Source organism: Rhinolophus ferrumequinum, chromosome 27 (assembly GCF_004115265.2).
Source record: "Rhinolophus ferrumequinum isolate MPI-CBG mRhiFer1 chromosome 27, mRhiFer1_v1.p, whole genome shotgun sequence".
In the NCBI taxonomy this organism is placed as follows: domain Eukaryota; kingdom Metazoa; phylum Chordata; class Mammalia; order Chiroptera; family Rhinolophidae; genus Rhinolophus; species Rhinolophus ferrumequinum.
Genome location: NC_046310.1, coordinates 590,455 through 611,054, shown reverse-complemented (window position 1 = coordinate 611,054; position 20,600 = coordinate 590,455). Strand labels below are relative to the sequence as shown.

Genomic DNA, 20,600 nt, shown 5'->3' with positions numbered 1-20,600 from the left:
CGTCTCCTGTGGGTGTGGTTTGCATGCTACCGTGATTCCCTGAAAATAAGACCTAGCCAGACAATCAGCATAAGACCAGGTCTTACATTAATTTTTGCTCCAAAAGCCGCATTAGAGCTGAGGTCTGGCTCGGTCTCATTTTTGGGGAAACATGGTAGTGACCAGTGGTGCTGTGCTGACTGGCATTTGAACATCTTCCTTGGAGCTTTGTTTTCGAGACTGTGGCTCTTTAACTTTCAGTCAAAAAGACAGGAGATGTGTATCGAGAGCAATTCCAAGCTAGCAATGGGAATTACACGCAGGCTGCCATGTCTTAGCGTGTCCTACCAAATTCCTTCTCTTAAGCAGAACCAGTTTGAGAAATAAGCTCCTTTCTCAGGAATTGTGATTCTTTGGGGGTTGGGTATACGTGATACTGGTATGTTTTTGCCATTTTATTGGTTAACTCTGACGCCTTCAACTAAGCATATCTGAAGCAATCCTTAGTTATGGATGAATTTTCTGGAATTAGGGGTGGGGTGGAAGAAAAGAAGCTTGAAAAAGATGGAAAGCCAGTTCTTTCTGGAGAACTTGAAATTTTGTTTGCTGTATGCAGGACACTAGGTGGAATGAAAAGCCTTCAGTGTATTCCTGGCTCCACGCCCCTTCTGCTTGGGGGCTGTCCTCCCACTGTCCTGCAGCTCTTGCCTGTGGCGTGGCGTGGTGTGGCACGGGAGCTTGCCTTGAAGGCAGTGGTGCAGGCTTTCCCGAGGCATCCGGTCTGAAGGTGGGGTTAGAGGAAGAAAGGTGAAGGGGGAGAAGGAGCTTTTCTCTGAGTCCTGGGTACCATCTGCTGTGTCAGCAGGGGCATCCTGCCGCTCCCCAGCTTTTTCACTTGTGCTCTTTCCTCGGCCCCCTTTTGTTCTGCTGACTCATCTCCAAAGACCCAGCTTGGGCCGGGTCCCCCTGTACCCCAGGGCTTGGCTTTGTTTTTAGTTTTCTTTCTCTCCCTTTTATCCCCAACATTATTTTTCAATGAAAAATTTCAACCTGTAAAGTTGAGTTTTACAGTGAGCACACACCCACCACCTACATTCTATAAGTTCAGTAAATAATAGAAAACCAGATGGTTTAGGTTCTAATAAGTGTCCTTAAAATACTGATTTAATACATTTAACAAACATTCTAAAACTAATTTGGGTATGCTAGAGTAGAGCCCAGAATAAAAAGTAGAACAACCAAATGTTTTAATTACCAAAGCAAATAACTGGAGAAACAGGCAGACAGGAAGGCGGCTTTCCCTCGCTCTCTCCTGGAACAATGGGCTTTTCTCAGTTTCAAGGTTGAAATGCCCATCAGAAAGGTCCCATCTGCTTTCCCTTTTTTCTTAGCGTGGGACGCTGTGAAATGGGCACGGAGTGATTTCGGAGGGGTTTGGAAGACGAGGGTACAGCGACCCCTGCTGTTCCTACACGAAATGTCTGCAGGGTGAAAGCGCGGTAACAGCTCCACCGTGTGGTCTGTTTTAGCTAAAACACCGTCTCCCTAAGTTCGTTCAGTCGTATCCTGGCTGGGCAGCCGCGGAGCCTGTTTCCCGAACAGCTTCCGGAGCGCAGCCGCGCCCTTTCGTCCCCGGTGTCCCCGCAGCCGCAGAGCTGAGAGGTGACAGCCTGCAGGTACTCAGTGAATAACGAATGAATTACAGGCAGGTGTGCGCGCCGCATTGAAAGGGGAGACTTGAAAGAAACGTATTCGGTATTTCAGGCGCACAAACGGCGTCACCCCCCCCCCCCCCCCCCCCCCCCCCCCCCGTCGTCAGCACGGCTGGGGACCAAACGTCGGTCTGTCGTCGTCGGAGCCTCGGGCGCGCAGCTCCCGGGCTTGTCGCCCCTTCCACCAGCGGGAACTGTTACCCTGAACTTGGGGGCAGCACTGCCGCGTGTCTTTGCACTTTGAGTTCACGGTGACTTGAGACAGCTGCGGGTTTACGTCAAGTGGCAAACGGGCTTTGCGTGTACCTGCTGCCCGTGTCCACACCTGACTCCGGAACAGTGAGCACACCAAGGCTTTGATCCGTTCACTGAACCGCAGGCCAAGTCTCACGTGTTGCTGGGTCATGTCCTTTTTCTGTGCAGGATGTAATTGATTCATGACCCCAAAGTCTGTCAGTCGTCACCTCTCCTTAGTCCCCTCCAATCGTGACAACTTGTCAGCCTTTCCTTGTTCGTGACCTGGGTGCTTGTGAAGAGCAGTGCGTGTTCTTTCGAGGAAACCCTCGGTCTGGGTTTGATGTTTCCTCCTGCGGTTCTGCGTTACTGGAGCGGATGACACACGCCCTGCCCGGTGCGTGGGGTCCGCGGAGGTGGTGGCCGGATCCCTGCGGGTGTAGCCTCGGTCCCTTGACAGGTGATGCCGCTGGCTTCCCCCACTGCCAAGTCACTGGTGTCCCCTTTTTAAAGGGGCATCTGGGAGAAAATACTTTGAAACGAGGCAGATAATCACGTTTTTGCTACAACGTTTGCCTCCTCACTTGGGCAGGAGGTGTTCTCATGGTGACTTCTGTTTTCTCCTCCCACACGGCTGTTAGGGTGCGCTGCCACGAAGAGCTGCCTGGAAGCGCTGTCGTCCGTCTGCTGACTCCGTTCCTACGTCAGCACAGGCTCGTGGGCACGTGCTTCCCACGGGCCTGCTGCCAGGGCTGAGGGTGCTTCCTGAGTGCGTTCACCTCTGGGCCCACACCCTCCAGCGCTGCGCTCTGCGTGGAGCGCTTCCCGGGCCGCGGGAGGCTGCAGCGCCATCCTGATTTCCCTGCCCCCCTTCTCCCTCGTGGGCGTGCTCGTAGTGACGGCTGAGTGCCTTTCAGTGATGAGGCGACGAGATGGATGCCTGTACGGGACCACCCCGCGCACGCACACGCGCCGCACACCCTTTTCTGTGTCCGTGTGTAGACAAAGCGAAACCCACGGCCCCTCCAACTGCAGGGGCACCGCAGGATTCACTGTAGCCACCTCTCCTATCGTAACAGCAGGAAACCTGATTCATCGGCAAGGATGTGTGGGGTCCTCCAGCTCTGTCCATCTCTCTCACTGCTTCTTTGGCTGTTTGGGTTCCTTGACTGTCTCTGCCCCCATACATTTTACGATGAGCTTGCTGATATCCCCAAAAAAGCCTGCTGGGAGTTGTATTGGGGTTGAGTTTCATCAGTGTTTGATCATCTTTAGCATACAGATCCTGCATATAATACTTTGTTAGATTTAAACCTAGTGTTTCATTTGGGGAGTGCTATTTGAATGGCATTGTTTTCAAGTTTTATTGTTTATTGCTACAAGTAGAAATGCAGCTGACTGTGATATACTGACCTTGTACCCTGTAACCTTGATGGACTCAGTTACTAGTTCTAGGAACTGTTTTGTAGATTCTCTGAGTGAGATTTCCTCGTAAACACCACGTTGTCTGGGGTAGAAACGGCTTGCTTTCTTTCCAGGCTGTGCGACTGTCCTTTCTCTTTCTGTCGTATTGCCCAGCACCTCCAGTCCGATGCTGAGAAGGAGGTATGAGATATGAGAGGCGTCCTTGCCTTGTTCCCCCCCACCCTCGTCCCCTGTTGTCCGGAAGGGACAATATTCATTCTTCATCATTAAGGATAATGTCATTGGTAGGATTTTTGTAGATTCTCTTTATAAGGTTAAGGAAGTTCTCTTCTGTTCCTGCTTTGCTGAGAGTGGTTGTTTGTTTTGGTCATGAATGGATTTTGTCAAATCCTTTTTCTGTGGTCTGTTGAGATTATCACATGGTTTTTCTTCCTTAGCCTGTTAAAAGGGTGAGTTATGTTGACTGATTTTCAAGTGTTGAACCAGGTTTGTCCTCTAAGGATAACCCCCCCCACGTCATGATGTATTAACCTTTTTGTATATTTCTGGATTTGATCTGTTCTGATTTTGGTGATGGTTTTTGCCTCTGTGGTCGTGAGGAATATTGGTCTGTAGTTTTCTAGTCATGCCTTTGTCTGGTTTTGCCATTAGAGCAATGCTGACCTTAAATGAGTTGGGGAATGTTTCTACCTCTTCTGTTTTCTGGAAGAGGTTGTGTCAAATTTGTGGTATTTCTCATGGAAATGTCTAATAGCTCATCTGGGCCTAGAGGGGTTTTGTGTTGGAAGGCTTTTTAACTACAGATTCCATTTCTTCAGTAGATAAAGTTGGCTCTCTGTATCTGAGTTTCACATCAGGATTCAACCAGCCGCACCTTGAAAATACAGGAAGTCCTCATTTAACGTTGTCTATGAGTTCCTGGAAACTTATTTTAAGCGAAACAACATATTACGAAACCAATTTTACCTGAGGCGAGTTGATATAAATGAGAGTTAAGTTCCTATGACATATTTCTGGTCACAAAAACTTCGCCAAACTTCTAAATAAAGACCCAAAACACTTTTCATATTACTATTGACATAAATGTGAGTTATCCATACATTTAAGAAAGATGAATAAAATCAGGGAAAATAATGACTTTCTCACCGTCTGATCCCAGTTCAGGGGCACTGGGCAGGAGCCTCTCCCCGCAGCTCACGGCACAAGGTTGAGACCCACCCTGCACATGTCACCCTTCCATTGCAGGGGCACTCACACTGGCACGGTGTGGACACGCCAGCTTAGCTCACATGCACCTCTTTGGGGTGTGGGAGGAAACGGGAGTCCCCAGAGAAAACCCACCCAGACCTAGGGAGAACCCACAGGCTCCACACAGACTGAGGCCCCAGCAGGGGAGCAATTGTTTTTTTCTCATCAACGTTGTAACAAAATGACTTAAAAGAAATGTTACTTGAAGACCTGCTGTATTGGGGGAAAAGTTACATTGTTGCTGACACATACTTGAGAGTAGTCAGGCTACAATGGTTGTCTGTGTGCTGAGCATGTAGACTTTTTTCTTGTTATTCCCTAAACAATACAATGTCACTTACATTGTATTGTAACATAGATGCCACTTACATTGTCTCAGGTATTCTGAGGAGTCGAGATGATTTGAAGTATCCGGGAGGATGAGTGTAGGCTGCATGCAAATACTGTGCCATTTTACGTAGGGACATGAGCATCGTGGATTTTGGTATCCGTGGGGTGGGGGTCGGGTTCTGGAACCCCAGGGACGACTGCATAGGACTTTTTAGACTAACATTTCCTTCTTGAGTGAGCTGTGATAGTTTACATCTTTTGAAGACTCAGTCTATTTCATCTGTGTGTCAAATGTATCAACATAGGGCTGTCAGCAGTTTCTTTTTATCATCCTTTAAATTTTAGGGGTGGTAGCATCCTGGCTCTTGGCTTTGAGGGAGATATTTCCTTTATTCTACTAGACAGTGAGCATGGTTCTAAAGGGAGACACCATTTGTTGTCCAGGGGTGTAGGCTGGGGTTTCTCAGCCTTGGTACTGCTGTTGTTGCAGGCTGGATAATTCTGAGTTGTGGGGCTGGCCTGGCCTGTGCAGGGGAAAAGGTTCAGAGGTTCCCTCTTTTTTTGCTCACTCTTCCTTTTTACATCTCATTCTGTCCTTTTGTGATAATTTTCCTTCTTGAAGTAATTTCTTTAGAATTTCTTTTGTGGGAGTCTGTTAGTGGTAAGTACTCGATTTTTGTTGCCTATAAATCTACTTTGCTCTCATTCTTGAATAATAGTTTAGCTGAATGTACAGTTCTAAATTGATGGGTTTTTCCTCATTCTTTTGAAGATAATGTCTTCTGGCCTCTGTGCTAATTGGAGGTTTGCTGTCGGTCCAGTTTCTACCTGTCATTCATTTGTAACTAACCTGTTCTATTTATTTTGCTGTGTCTTCCTCAATTTAACTAAAACATGTCTACATATAGGTTTATTTTTATTTTTGTGCTTGGAATTTGTTGTGACTTTTAAATCTATAAAATCATGCTTTGCATCAGTTCTGGAAGATTTCCAGCCATTATTTTGAAATGTCCAAGAAGTGTTACATTCTAAACATTGAAAAATAAAAAAAATCAATAAATAATAAAAGCAGTTTGGGGAGTAAGTGGGTTGTAGTCAGCGTGTCTCCCTGCAGAGGTCTTCCTGACTCTCTGTGCTGTGATTGGGTTGTTAGATACCATCTAGAAGTAGATCAGACATGTGGGAGCCACACAGGAAGCACAATGAGAATGACCGGAAGGGGGCCACTCATGTTCCCAGGAAGAAGTTGGCGCTAAAAGGAGAACCGTGGTAACTCCAGAAATGTTTTCCCTGCAGCCAAGGGTAATACTCTTCCCTCAGCAGCATCCACCACAGGCTGCGTGCCTCTCCCTGTGATCGATCCACCGCTCTCTGTTCTTCCCAGGTTATTGTTGCACAGCACATGGAACTGTCATGCCCTGGAATGCCAGCTAGACAGCGCATAGGACCGGGTCTGCGCCAGACTCATTAAAGCTGTGTCCCCAGCACGCAGCCTAATGGTGCTCAACAGAAAACATTGCATCAGAATAATTTGAAGGCAGACGAACGTCTAATAGGTACCAAGCATTGTGCTCAATGCCACATAAAAGGGGTTTTCAGAGTTTTCGGATGTCACTAACCAGTAAGATAAAACTTAACATTGCCTTATATGGAATTTTTAAAAAACTCTACCATATTCATTTCATAAAATAAAAACAAAAAAATTTAAGACTATAAAACGAGGAAACACAGCACAGGATACTATTTCCCTTTATGAAAAGCTCCGGGACGGGTGTGGTCCTGGCTCTCATTTGGGGGGCCGTGGCCCCGCCGATTTCCTGGGGAGCAGGGTCAGCCGGGGGACTCGGCTGTGTCCTGGGGCGTGGCCTCCGCGCTCGCGCGCCTGTGCAGGGCGGTGGGGCGTGGCCTGCGTGACGGGGCGGGGCGTATGGCACAGTCGGTGGCACCATGGCGAGCGGAGGACCTCGGAGCCGGGCCCCGCGGGCGCTGCACTCCGCGCGGGCCGTGGATGTGGCCTCGGCGTCCAGCTTCCGGGACTTCGAGATGCTGCACGTGCACCTGGACCTGCGGGCCGACTTCGGGAGCCGCACGCTGAGCGGCACAGCGGCCCTGGACCTGCGCTGCTTGGCGCCCGCGGGCGCCGCGGAGCTGCGGCTGGACTCACACCCCAGCCTGGAGGTGACCGCGGCGGCGCTGCGGCGGGGGCCGCCCGGCCCGGGGGAGCCGCCCGGCCCCGAGGAGCCCGTGCGCTTCCATACGCGGCCCTTCGCGCGCTACGGCTGCGCGCTGTGCCTGTCCTTCCCAGAGCCCCGGCCTGCGGGGGAGCGCTTCCAAGTGCTGCTCACCTACCGCGTCGGGACGGGGCCCGCGGTGAGTGTGCAGGTGGCGCCCAGGTGTCCACACAGGTGTCCAGGCGCCCCCAGTGGAGAGGGAGGAGGGGACTCCCACCGCCGGTCCCTGGAGGCCTGGAGCCCAGGGCACCGCCGCCCTCCACCCTCCGCGCGCTCCTCCTCCAGGCAGGCACCCTGGTTTCCTACCTCTGTGCTGGGCACCACTGTCCTGTCCAGCCCTCCGGCCTCTCCTCCCTTCTCTTGCAGTGACCTGTCCAGATTATCCCTCAGACCCTCTCTGTGCCTCCCAGCACGTCGCGTGTCTAGCGTCCTTTTCCACGGGGCAGGGAACATTATCCTAGGCGGCTTTCTGGATGCGGAACTCTTCGTAATTTGGAGTTAATGTTGTCCGGTGCTGACTCAGGCCTTCGTGCTGTGTGCCCTTGTTAGGGCCACAGGCGGAACCAACTCTGGACCCGGATAACTAGTTTTAGTTTCCTTCTGTGAAGTCCTGGATTTGCTTAACAAAAGAATTTCAGTAAAAGTAAGAATTGGAATTGGAGTGTACAAGGCTTTATAATAAGGTGGCTTTGTCTTGATTGACTCCTAAGCCTTAGCTGGGTGGGTGGGATATGGTAAATAAGCTGTGGCGGACATCTGTATGTCAGAAAACCCTCCGTGGAGAGTCCTTAGGCTGTGGTTGCACGTCCTGCGTGAGATGGGTGGATTCTGGGCAGCACAGCAGGCTGCTTGCCTGCAACGAGTGGGTTTATCTGGCTAGCAGTTCACCTTTTGCACTTACAGCTCAAAGGGCAATTCCGTTTGCATCTTTCACCACTTGGGGAATAAAGGAAATTGTGAGAGAACTTGTTTTAAAATGAAAGTCCAAAGCAATGCAAACTGACCTCTAAGGCAAAGGAAAATCCTAGGGCTCCCTGGGAATAACAACATCTGGAAATGTGTTTGGTTCCTCTGTTATATTCTGGTTCCTGTTTTGGGGCAGGAAGTATAGATTAGACAGGATAATGGAAAAATTAAGCCCTCGTTGAATTTGCCTATTGAAAGTGTTGCCTAAAATTAAATATCAAAACTAAGGCACAGTGGCCGAGAGCCATGCTTTACAAAGAACTGTCCTTTGCACCAGGAAGGTCTCCACTGGTGGCACCTGTCTTTATTCCTTCCTCTCATTGCCCCCCTCCCAGGAGAGCTCTCGCCATAATCCCGACTTCAGACTCTTTCTATAGTGTATATACTGCTTCATTCTCTTCTCCGTGTCGTTAAAAGAGAAAGGAATGAACAGGCAGGTGGAGTAAGGAATTGCGGTGCAGGGCCATGGCCATGTCTCGACCGAGAGAGGTTCAGCGAGCCGTCTGCGGACCTGCCTAACCGTGCCTGGTACCTAGTGAGAGAGCGCTGTGAGCTCTCGATGTCACGCCTGGAACTTCAGTCATTGATCGGATCAGTTCAGACTAACAGAAGAGCTGAGCAGGCAGTGCAGTTTCCGTGTGCCCTCCACACACTTCCCGTCCGCGTTTTCCAGGTAGAGTGCGCTTGGCGCCGTCGGTGCACCACTGCTGACGTGCTGTTCTGAACTGCAGCCCAAAGCCCTTTCCGATGTACGTAGTTTTTACTTAGTGTCTGTTCTGTTCCAGCGTCCCATCCAGACTACTGCAGTGTATTTAGCTCTCAAGTCTCCTTAGGCTGCTCCGGGCTGGGACCGGTTCCCAGACTGTCCTTGTCTAGGGGGGGCTGACAGTCTGAGGAGTGCTGGTCAGCGGTGCGGTAGGGTGCCCCTCTGTTGTTTTGAGTGACGTTTCTCTCATGACTAGACTGGGGCCGTAGGTTTTGCCTTTTTTAAAAATAGACTTTATTTTTTAGAGCTGTTGTAGATTCCCAACAAAACGGAGTGGGATTTCCCAAAGGTGGGGTGCCGTGTTCGTCACACATTTAGCATACATAGTGACCACATGGTGAGCAACTGGTGCTGGCGCGATCACGTGGCTGAAGTGGCGCTGTCCTCGCCGCTGTGAGGTTACTCGCTTCTGCTTCTTCCCATTTGTACTGTTCGCTTTGTAAATAGGCTCATTAAACTTTTCACACAACGAAACCAAAAACTCAAGCAAAGAAAAATATGCCCATGTGATGTCCTCCTGCCTCTTAGGTAGGTCCCAGCGTTCAGAGCCCCCCCACAGCTGTCCAGGCAGTCCCCCCACCTGTGTACCTGAAACGCACCTCCTGTTCCCAGGGTCCCCTTTCTGTGGCGCCTGAGAACACTTCTCCCATCCTCCGGCGTGTCCGTCTTTCCCACTTTGGGGGCCCAGCCAGTCGCTCTGCTTCTCCTATGAAACCTTCCTGGAACCCAGTCTTGTTTTGAAGTTTTAATGGCACTTGGTGCTGACATATCCTCCATCCTTCCACGAATATATTTTCTGTTGTACATGAACCTGTTTTTGCTGGAGCTGAAAATGGAGTTTGTCGTGATTGCTCAGATCTGCCCTGGGTTAAGGGTTGGCAGAAAACCCCTGAGACTCGTAGCCTGTACCTGTGTTTATTCTGAAAAGTACACTGAGAAAGGAGGACATGTTAGTCACAGGTTCCTGCCAGGGAGCATCGGCTTTGCTGTGTCTTTTATCACAAGTTCAAATAGAGCTGCTTCGTTTTTCGTTTCTTGATGAGAAATGACCACAGCGAGAAGGACCCAGGAGGAGGATGGGATGACAGGGTCAGAGCCAGGCCTGGAATTCCCCAGGTGACCCGTGGGGCTCCATGAGGGATGGACCCATCAGGCTGTCTCTGATGTGTGAGGTGGACGCCACACCTTGGCATGGGTTCCAAGGGGGTGAACACTCACCAGGACAGCATGTCACAGTCGGAGCCCGATGGGCTGGCAGAGCCATTGTAGGGATGACCTAAAACTGTCCCGTACCAGCTGACTCCTTGTCTCTGGCTGCACCAGCTCATGTCGGCTCAGTTCTGAAATGGCCTCTGCTCTCTTAGGTTTGCTGGCTGGCTCCCGAGCAGACAGCGGGAAAGGAGAAGCCCTTTGTCTACACCCAGGGCCAGGCGGTGCTGAACCGGGCCTTCTTCCCTTGCTTTGACACTCCTGCCGTGAAATACACGTATTCAGCCCTAATTGAGGTAAGGGGGGACCGGGGACCTGCCCATGGGACTGGAAACAGACCTTCACGTCTAGGAGGCCGTGTCTCCGTGGACAGACTATGGCATCCGTCCCATTGGAACTCTGAAAATTCCTCCGCCCACAGAAATGTTATCTGCGAAACCCATCAGTTCAGCCCGTTTGGTTTTTGGAAGGCGGCCTCCAGCTCACTGCCATCGCTGTGTAGGTCGCAGGTCGCAGGTCGCAGCCATGTGCAGGAGGCTTTCTCTGTTGTCAGGTGCCAGATGGCTTCACCGCTGTGATGAGTGCTGACACGTGGGAGAAGAGAGGTCCCAACACATTCTTCTTCCAGATGTGCCAGCCCATCCCCTCCTACCTGGTAGCTCTGGCCATCGGAGATCTGGTTTCGGCAGAAGTTGGACCCAGGTACAAGATAAAGATCACGGGCCTGGTCATGGGGTTGACGCCTGAGGCCCTGAGGCCTCTGAGCGGTGACGGTGGCGCCGGTGGTGCGTGCGGCCTGGAGGCTCCGTGAGGCTGGAGCCTGACCAGTTCTAATCCTGTGTCTGCAGTGGGGTCGCTGCCGTCCTGGGCCACCTGCAGAGTGACGTTGGGGCTTAGGCTGCAGCTCTAGAAGACTGATCTTTGTTAGCGTCTTTAAGCTCTAAATCCCCTTCTAGTATCTCTACTCACTTTTTCATCTTTGCATCACGTCTCCCCGTTTTCTCTAGCACTTGGTTCCTGGAAATATGTGGCCTTGATCTCATTGTTTCCCTCTAGAGAAGCAAGTGACACAGATCTGCAGGAAGTTAGGCGGTTAGTTGGAGTACAGCTTTCTCCTGGTTACCATATTATCTGTCAGTGTAGCTTCATCCTGACGTGACAGGACCAGAGGTGGGACAGTACAGCTGGACACTGTCCCCACCTCTGTCACTGGCTCTTTATCTCTGTCCCTGCCTGGGGGAGGTGGGGTCCCTGGCAGGACTAGTTACCAGCCTCGGGCCTCATAGCTGGGTGCTTAGCTCCGCTAGGGTCACGGGTCTTCCCTCCTGGGTCTCAGAGGGGACAACTGATGGGACTCCATTGACATCTGTGTCCCCCCGCACATACGCAGAACAGTACCACAGCCTTGAAGGACAAGCTGCCCCACTGCCTTCCTGATAGATGGGGCATTAGGTGACGAAAGGAGTGGCATTGTAGAGAATTGACTCTCGCGCAGTTTCCGTTCGAGAGGGTGTGAACTGTTAATGGGGCGTGAGAGAACAATGTGGTCTGAGCACACTGGGTAATAGTGAGTTTCGACCCCTCTGTAATAAAGTGACAACGCAGTACATGCATCCAGGTGACAGAGCCATTTAGCTGCTAATGGCTAATTCCTTCCCCATCAGGTGGACAGTCCTTGCCTCACGGGTCACGTCTTAGGGTCGGGGGGGTGGGGATCCTACGGTGTTAACTGGGAGGGTGTTCCAGCAAAGGGTGCCCCCAAACCCAGTCGTCACCAAGGGAAACTGCTGGGTGTCCCCGTGGTTCCTCTATTATAATCTCTTCTATCCGTACACACACTCGATGAGGGACGTATTACTGTGTCCATTTTGCAGATAAGCAGACAGGCTTCGGTGAAATGGTTTGTGCTGTCCCATAGCTGGCAGAACTGGAATGCAAATTCAGGTGTAAATTTCTTGTGTAAATTTTGCACTTGCATCTGGTGGTGAGATTCCAGCTGGACTGAGAGCATCCTAGTCTCTTCTGACAGAGGCGCATGTGCTGGCGGCGATGTCATGGGTTCAGGGACTTCGTTCATTGGCTCCCAGGCTGGGGATGGAGGGTCACGAAGTAGTTCCTTGAAGACACTCGCTCCTGCAGGGTCTTTCTCAGCCCGCTGCCCTGTCACGTGATCTTTGGTGGCTGCGCTCCAAGTGGACGGCCCATCCGGCACCCGGGGTGGAGGGTGGCTTCACCATGTCTGGCCCTCCTCTCTTCAGGGAGCCTTCTGTGCCGACTCAGCCGCCGTCACTGTCTAGAACCTGGGCAGCCATTGCTGTGACCTGCACCTCATTGCAAACTGCAGACCCCTTGGCCTCGGTCGTCTGACCCCCCCCAACCCCCGCTGACCTTCCAGCGCTCTGGTGGCCTTGCTCCCACCGCACCCCTCCGGGGCCTCCGGCCTGGCCACTGTCCCAGCTAGGTGTGTGGTCGCTGAACTCTCACCAACAGGCCAGCGCCTGTCCTGCTGTCCGCTTGTCAAGTCCCAGCCCCAGTTCTCCCCTTTCCTTTCTCGCTTCTCCCCTGGGGTTGGGAGATGGAGGAAATTATGAAGCTGTGCACACTGCCACCGCGCATATTGGGTTTCTTGGGAAAAGTTGCAACTAAACTTGAAATAGACATTTGTGTGATTTTCAGTGTCATCTTCACCTACAGGTGTGCGTTCAGAATCGCCTCCCTCTCTTCCCTCCCTCCCTCCCTCCCTCCCTCCCTCTCCCTCCATCTACCCCCCAAACCTTGGGGCACAGCCCATGTCCTTCCCCCTCAGCCAGGTTTCTCACTGGCGCTGTGTGTCACCCATTTCCTGCTTCCACCCCACGAGGCCGACCTGGGCTCTTGTTAGTCAGGTGTAGGGAGCGGCCTCTTGGATTGGTGCTGGTGAGCTGACCTCGCAGCTCACAGACACCTTCCATTGCTCCAACATGAGATGGAGGCCCATTTTCTACAGGTGTTTTCAGGCTCCGGTCCCTACGATGGTCTATGGACACAAGTCCACCCTCTCTGCTCTCTTGTCAGGAGCCGGGTGTGGGCCGAGCCCTGCCTGATCGGAGCTGCCAAGGAGGAGTACGACGGGGTGATAGAAGAATTCCTGGCAACAGGAGAGAAGCTTTTTGGGCCATACGTGTGGGGAAGGTGTGTTCTCATGGCTGGCCATGCCCTGCCTCCTGTCTGTCCCCTGTCTCCTGGTGTCCCCCTGTCCCCAGCCCCAGAGGGGAAGGGCTGAGCCAGGCCGCATGCACTCTTGTGGGGGAGGGGACCTTGAGGGGAAGCTAGGGAAGTGGTGACAGTGGGCCTCGTGCCTTAGCTCTCCTGGTCGCTGGAGGCAGCCCCCACCTCGTGTTTCCCTCAAAATCCTCAGACTGTAGTCCCCTCGGAGAGGTGACTCTGCTGGGTCTCTGTGACCCCGAGTTGGCCACTGGTGAGCTCAGGTGCTTGGAGGGAGAATGGGGGCAGAAGGTTTGGAAAGCAAGCCTGGGGAGGGGGAGTCCTGGCGAGTTGCCTGGGGACCCAGGAGCCTGGTGTCATCTCAGCACCTGCCCGGCGTCATTTGCAGCCTGTCTGGTGGCTGCATCTCAGTGTCTGGGAGGAGGCAGAGAAAGAAGGTCCTGGCTGGGAAGAGAGGCGGGTCTGCCCTGGGGAGCCCAGGCCTCCCGTGACCTCCCGCTTCCCGGCAGGTATGACCTGCTCTTCATGCCGCCATCCTTCCCATTTGGAGGAATGGAGAACCCTTGTCTGACCTTTGTCACCCCCTGCCTGCTGGCAGGGGACCGCTCGCTAGCTGATGTCATCATCCATGAGATCTCCCACAGTTGGTTTGGGAACCTGGTCACCAATGCCAACTGGGGCGAATTCTGGCTCAACGAGGGGTTCACCATGTACGCCCAGAGAAGGATCTCCACAGTCCTGTTTGGTGAGCCAGCCCCCGAGTGGTGGCACTGGGGGGTGGGGTGGGTGGCACCGGAGGTGGTGGTACGTGTGGGGGAGGGTCTCAAAAGGGCGTGGCCTGAATGACCCTCCGGAGCTGAGCCCCCCACCCACACACACACCTAGGCTGCAGCCGCACTCCTGCTGTTCTCCCTACAGCAGGGCAACCCTGCGGGACAGTGGCCGGTTGTCCCCTGGCAGTGAGGTCTTTACTAGTCAGTCAGATGAGTATAGTCACCACCTGTACTCTTACCAGCTTTGTACTAGGCCCGGTGGGAAACGCATCCTTTAACAGCTTTGCAGCGGCCCAGGGAACCAGGGGTTCTCTCGTGTGTGTGTGTGAGTCCACTGTGACAGCACAGACACGTGCCCGAGCCACGGAGCCGGTGAGGGCGGACCCTCCAGCTGAGCCCAGCTTTGCGTTTACAGTACTTGCCCGGTGCTGTCTCATTATTGAAGACCCGCTGTGTAGCAGGTGCTTTCAGAAATACATTTGTTATTTCTCTGACCAAATTCTATTTTGGTGTTTATGGAAAAGCACACCAAGAAATACGCATCCATCGTCTCTTCGTTCAGAGACAATCAATGTGTTGGGAGCTCAGCAGCTCACCAGAGTCAGAACTCATGAGCACAGGGGCGGCTGGCTCAAACCCCGGACCCCTTCCCACGTTTTTAGGGACAGAATGAGACGTAGACACCTGTAGAAAAATTTTGGGTGATAGTTGCTCTCGTCTGATGGGAGCAGTTCCGATGAAAATGATCTGTTTTCATAAAAGATGAAATTACTACCACTGAATATATTACTCTCAATAAAAATATGTGGATAGGGAAAGGTCACTGTGAGAGGACAAGGTATGACTCCACGTCTCCTGGTCTGGGAGAGACCCACAGCCTGAGCTGACCAGGCCCTGGGAAGCCCAGGGAGCTGGGACTCAGGCCCGTTCTGTCCTGGGGTCCCCAGGACAGGTGGGCATTGAGCGCAGGGATTGGTCTTTCTTTTTGTGGCCACCAGGGTGCATCAAGCCTGCCCCAACAGGACGGCTGGCTTGATGTGCTAACGGGCCCTGGGGCCTCTGGTTCCCTCTGCCCAGGGGCTGCCTACACCTGCTTGGAAGCCGCCACGGGTCGGGCCCTTCTCCGTCAGCACATGGACATCGCTGGGGAGGAGAACCCGCTCAACAGGCTGCGTGTGGTGATCGAGCCAGGTGCGGAGGCCCTGCCTGACACCCCCACCCGACCCCCTGCTGGGGAACGAAGGGAACCGACCTGGGGACAGATGGAGCCCCCGGAGTGGGCTCAGCCATCCAGGCTCGCGGCACGTCGGCGCTCTGTCCGGTCTGTGCGTCCTCGGTGACTTCGTGCTGCATCTGTGCAGATTTGCCCTGTCACCTTGTAGGGCTCTTCGCGTTCCATGCTGTCCTCAAGCCAGACCGTGGGTTTGTAGAGGATTTGACTGAGTACCATTGAGCAGAGTGACTTGTCCAAGGTCATGTGCTTCTGCGTTCTAGCATTTCTCTTCAGTTCCACACGTGACTGATCTCAGACCCTTGTGTGTAGTTGAAGATAACGGTCCTTGGTGGCACTATGAGAATGAATGTCTCGTAGACTCGTGATTTGTTTATTTTAGGCTAGAACCACTCGCGTTCTGGGAGGGGAAGGGACTGCAGGTGGTGACCAGTGGGGCTGGAAAGGCACCGAGCCCTGCGCTCCAGCCTAGGTGTCCTTAGAACCCACCTGGGAGCCTGGAAGGCTGTTTTCCTTGTCCTTCCAGATGGTTAATGGCCCTCGGAGGCCTCCCCCAAGGTGGGAGCCAGGGGGGGTCTGGAGTCCAGCCTTCCATCCTCAGGGAGGCTGGCTGTGACCTCTTCCAGTTACTCGCGGAGCCTGGAGCTCCAGCAGAGCCACTAAGGTGACAGGTTACAAATGCTCAGGTCTGCTGCCCTCTGCCAGGTGTGGACCCGGATGACACCTACAATGAGACGCCCTACGAGAAGGGCTTCTGCTTTGTCTCCTACCTGGCCCACTTGGTGGGCGACCGGGACCAGTTTGACAAGTTCCTCAAGGTACCGTCCACTCCGCGGGTGGGGAGAAGGAAGATGAGCGGTCAGTGTGGCTGGGCCAGAGCATGAGGGCAGAGGCAGGGTGGAGGGTGGAGGCCCGAGGGACGGGCTGTCCTCCCGTGGGAGCCAGAGCAGCTGAGGGGACGTCCCCGCTCGCAGGCCTACGTCGACGAGTTTAAGTTCCAGAGCATCTTGGCCGAGGACCTTCTGGAGTTCTACCTGGAGCGTTTCCCGGAGCTGAAGGCACGGCACGTGGACGCCATTCCAGGTGGGCAGGGGGGCCGCCCACAGGCTTGCGGGAGGTCGTGGACAATGTCATCTCGTCTACACCTGGGCAGACGGGGGGTGGGGGACGCCGGGTCAGAGTCATCTGGCAGGTGGCCCTGGGGGTCGGCCCAGGCCGCAGAGTGATGTCCCTCGCCTCCTCTTGCCTCCTCTTCTCCTGTGTGTCTCCTTACTCACCTCTCCTCGTTTTCCTCGCCCCGGGGCCACGTGGTCAGACCCTTGGCTTGGCCCAGAGCTGCCCACGCGAAGCTGACCAAGCTGGGAGCTCGGAATTGCCTGGGGCGGCCTTCTGAGTGGGGCGGGTCCGAGTGCCACCTGAGGCCCGATGCCTAAGAATGGAGCGCACGCGTCACAGATGAGGCAGCCGTTAGATACCCCGCGTGCTGTGAACTTGGAGTCACCTCGCGGGTTGGCAGAGGAGGCAGCCTCCCCTGACAGCTGGATTGCCCTGGCTGGCAGAGCACCCACTCTGGTCATGCCCACCTGTCAAGGCCATGAGCCTCTGCAGCTAATAGTTAATAATTACTGAGTGGTTGCTGTGCAGCTGGCAGCGTGCTGAGCTCCTGATGGGTATTTATTTGTTTAATCCTCACTGCTGCCAGTGAAGGCAGGGCCTCTCCCCCCATCATACATAAAACTAGGTGCAGAGAGGGCAACTGACATGTCAGGGCCTCCGGCTCGTTGACGGCCGAGCTGGAATCGACCCTAGGGGCCTGGCCCAGAGCTCCAGCCGTGGACGTCAGGGAGACGTGCAGGGTACCCGTCCGCTTGGTTCAGTCAGCAAACCACACTTTCACAGCAAAAAAGAGTCAGTTCCGTCTGCGGCAGTGTCTGGGCGGGAGGTGACGGGAGCAGTGCCATGAGCAGCCAGAGCTGGGTACAAAGGCAGGCGGCCTGAGGCCTGGGGAGTCACGTGGCCGAGTTGCCCCGGAGGCTGCACAGGGTCTGATAGTATCTTCTCTCCAGGCTTCGAGTTTGATCGGTGGCTGAACACCCCTGGCTGGCCGCCCTACCTCCCTGACCTGTCCCCTGGGGACGCCCTCATGAAACCTGCCGAAGAGCTGGCCCAGCTGTGGGCGACAGAGGAGCTGGACAAAAAGGCCATTGAGGCTGTGGCCATCTCTACCTGGAAGACCTACCAGCTGGTTTACTTCCTAGATAAAATCCTGCAGAAATCCCCTTTGCCCCCCGGTAAGAACAAGTAGGTTATGTCTTCGCCGTAGTGAATCACGGCCCCTTGTTCAGGGCTCTCTGTCGGGCCAGAGGGAGACTCAGAAAAGTTGTGACACTTGCTCCCGGGTGACTGCCAAGTGTCAGAGGAGGGCAGCAGGGGGACGCAGCGCCTGTCGGGCAGTGTGTCAACACTGTGGGGCTACAGGTCACACACGTGAGAGCCCCGGGACCCGGAGTAGGGAGCCAGCATCGTGTATCCGGGTTTGCCAGTCATCCGTCTAAGCTCTCGCGTGTGTTATGTCCCAGTCCTGGTGACCCTGGAGTAGGGGCTGTGATTATGTGGCTCCGGCGGCCGAGGCCTCCAGGTGCTCTGCCTGTTTGCTGCTCTGTCAGAAGCTGGCTCCACTGGGGGTGTCCCGTGAAAGCTGAGATGACGTAGGCTGGAGCAAAGTGGGGCCGGGCCTTCAAGGATACACGTGCTGTAATCCAGGAGTGAAGCAGGGTGATCGCCCACAGTCTGTGACACTGTGGGGACATTTGGTGGAAGAGACTCAGAAATTAACGCAACTGTGAGAAGAGCATGTTCTTCTCATTTCGGAGCATTGAGCGGGCAGACTGAGGAGTGAGGGGGGCAGTTGGGACCCCCCAAAGCCACTCCCGGTGCCTGAGGGCCGTCATATGTCTTAGGCCGGGACCCAAGGCTCTGCTGCTGAAGTCATGGCTAACCCTGCCTACGCTCGGCCTGCTGGGGTCACTCGGGTCGGTACATCGGTGTCTAATCACCGTGCTATGCACCTGGAACTACCGTGACACTGTCAGCTGTGATCAAAAAAGTAACACATTATAAAAGATACCCCGTTTCTCTTTCCCAGGGAATGTGAAGAAACTGGGAGACACGTACCCGACCATCTCCCAGGCACGCAACGCAGAGCTGCGGCTACGATGGGGCCAGATCGTCCTGAAGAACGACCACCAGGAGGACTTCTGGAAAGTGCGGGACTTCCTGCAGAGTCAGGTGGGTGCCCCGCCGTGCACCGGCGGTCCTGTGCGCGAGGGCAGCCTGCCCACGGCGGGTGAGGCCTGACGGCAGAGCCGGGGGAGCTAGTCTTGGCAGGGAGGCCAGAGGTCAAGGGGACAAATGACCGTGAGGCTGTAGGTTCCCACTCCCTAGGGAGCCTGTGACTTGGGCAGGTTCCTACGCCAGCTGCGTGTCGTCACCCGGCAGAGCTGCCCTGCGGGGAAGCACTGGGGCAACTCGGATGCTGGTGCTCGGAGCCCCTGAGCCCTCGGGGGGCTCCTCAGCCCCTGGGCTTCCGGGACTGGCCAAGTGGCTGGCGGCAGGCATGCCCACTGTGCGCGTGGGTTTCCTTCTGTTGCCAGTGTCGGGCCTCACGTGCTCCTCAGCCCCGTGTGCTGAGTGTGGCGTCTGCCGTCAGCTGGCTGCCGACCACTGGCAGCTCCCCGAGAGTTTGGGTCACGCTTGTTTTGCTGAGTGTAGCTGTCCCATGCTGTCCTGTGTCTGGGGGGGCACCGATGTCGCCCTGCCTGGATCCTTGGCCCTGATGCCATGCCAGAGCGAGGGCGCTCTTGTCTGGGAAGCCCTTGTCCCAGCCCCGGGGCACCTGACAGGACTGCCGGGACCCGCCCTGGGGCAGGGGCTGCACAGACCCAGGGCCGGGCTGTGGCGGCCACGCGCCTGTGTTTCTTGCAGGGAAAGCAGAAGTATACGCTCCCGCTGTACCATGCGATGATGGCGGGCAGCGAGGCGGCCCGGACCCTTGCCCAGGAGACCTTCGCGGCCACTGCCCCCCAGCTGCACAGCAATGTTGTCCACTACGTGCAGCAGGTCTTGGCGCCCAAGGGCACCTAGGGGCACCTGGGCCATGGTGGCCCTGCCTCTTCCCACCGACCGCAGCTTTCAGAATCGTTGTCCCCAGTTCCCATTTCCCAGGCACGGCCCTGAGTTTATGTCCCTCAGGACAGTCTGTTCTCCGGGCTTGACGTCTGTGACTCGTGGGGATGTCACTGGACCCGAGTCCTGAGACCAGAGACCCCCCTCCGGCTCTCAGTGCAGACCCTGGCTCACCTGGGCCCCCAGCGCCCTGAGCGTCGGGGTGGAACAGAGAGCCTTCTGTTTTGGCTGGTTCCTGAGTCGTAGGCAAAGGGCTGCATTCTGGATATTCTTTTTTTCTGGTTTAAGCTTTATTTTAATAAATATTTTTGAGTGAAAAGTGTTGAAGTTGGAGTTGTAGGTTGAGTGACTATGAAATTCCTTCTCTCAGGTGTCCCCTTTATGTGCAGGTGTCCGAGACACTCACTGGGGGAGACCTCGTCCTTAGGTAGCTCCCAGGCTGTAGGAGGTAGGGGCGCCACAATGCATGTGAAAAGCACGGCAAGATGGCTGTAGTGTAGCTGTTCAGGAAAAGCATGCACACGAGCGGCAGCCCAGCCCTCCCTGAGGCAGGTACACTCCACCTACAGTGTCACTCCGTCCTCCCTCCCACCAGCGGTGCCCTCCCCGTCCTCTCTCCTCCTGCGGCGTCCTCCCTGCCCTCTCTCTTACCTGCATCACCCTCTCTGTCCTCCCTCCCACCTGCGGCGTCCTCCCCGTCCTCCTCTCCACCCTGGGCCTCGCAGGCTTTGTGGGCTCGCCTGCCTCCCAGCCTGGATAACTTCATGTTGTGATGCTGTACTAGTCAGAACCGGTCTGACTTCTGATTGCCTCATTTCCAATGGTGCCTATGCAGTCAGCAGCTTAGGTTTGGAGTATGGGATAAGGGAAGGTTGCAGAGAAATACTTGGATACGTGTAAGTTGCCTTTCTTAAGTACAGGCCCCCAAGCCAGTCTGTGGCTCTCCCTTGGCTTGGGGTGCTCAGTGCAGGTCTCCCCGCCCTGCACAGAGCCCAGCACTTACTTATGAGTAGAGTTGTTCTCAGCGAAATCAAGCTGCGGCTGGCAGGCTGCGAGTGCGTCTTTCCCCACGGAGAGGGGACTGTGGGTCTCAAGAGAGGGTCTTGG

The 20,600-nt window shown here is 54.6% G+C and overlaps 1 protein-coding gene across 1 annotated transcript; it reads left to right on the top strand.

Moving 5' to 3' along the window:
• The first annotated feature begins 6,842 nt into the window (after positions 1-6,842).
• On the top strand, positions 6,843-19,773 carry RNPEP (arginyl aminopeptidase). Its single transcript, XM_033099482.1, has 11 exons — positions 6,843-7,298; positions 10,256-10,396; positions 10,654-10,802; positions 13,155-13,271; positions 13,814-14,049; positions 15,155-15,268; positions 16,014-16,126; positions 16,283-16,391; positions 17,375-17,599; positions 18,454-18,596; positions 19,293-19,773. Exons 1-11 carry the CDS (start codon positions 6,876-6,878, stop codon positions 19,449-19,451), a joined length of 1,929 nt encoding a protein of 642 aa, XP_032955373.1. The 5' UTR covers positions 6,843-6,875; the 3' UTR covers positions 19,452-19,773.
• The last annotated feature ends 827 nt before the right edge of the window (positions 19,774-20,600 follow it).

Coding starts and splice junctions, on each gene's coding strand:
- RNPEP (XM_033099482.1), top strand. CDS start 6,876: ATGGCGAGCGGAGGACCTCGGAGCCGGGCCCCGCGGGCGCTGCACTCC. Junction 10,803..13,154: donor TCGGCAGAAGTTGGACCCAG/GTACAAGATAAA, acceptor CTCTCTTGTCAG/GAGCCGGGTGTGGGCCGAGC. Junction 16,127..16,282: donor AGTTTGACAAGTTCCTCAAG/GTACCGTCCACT, acceptor CCCCGCTCGCAG/GCCTACGTCGACGAGTTTAA.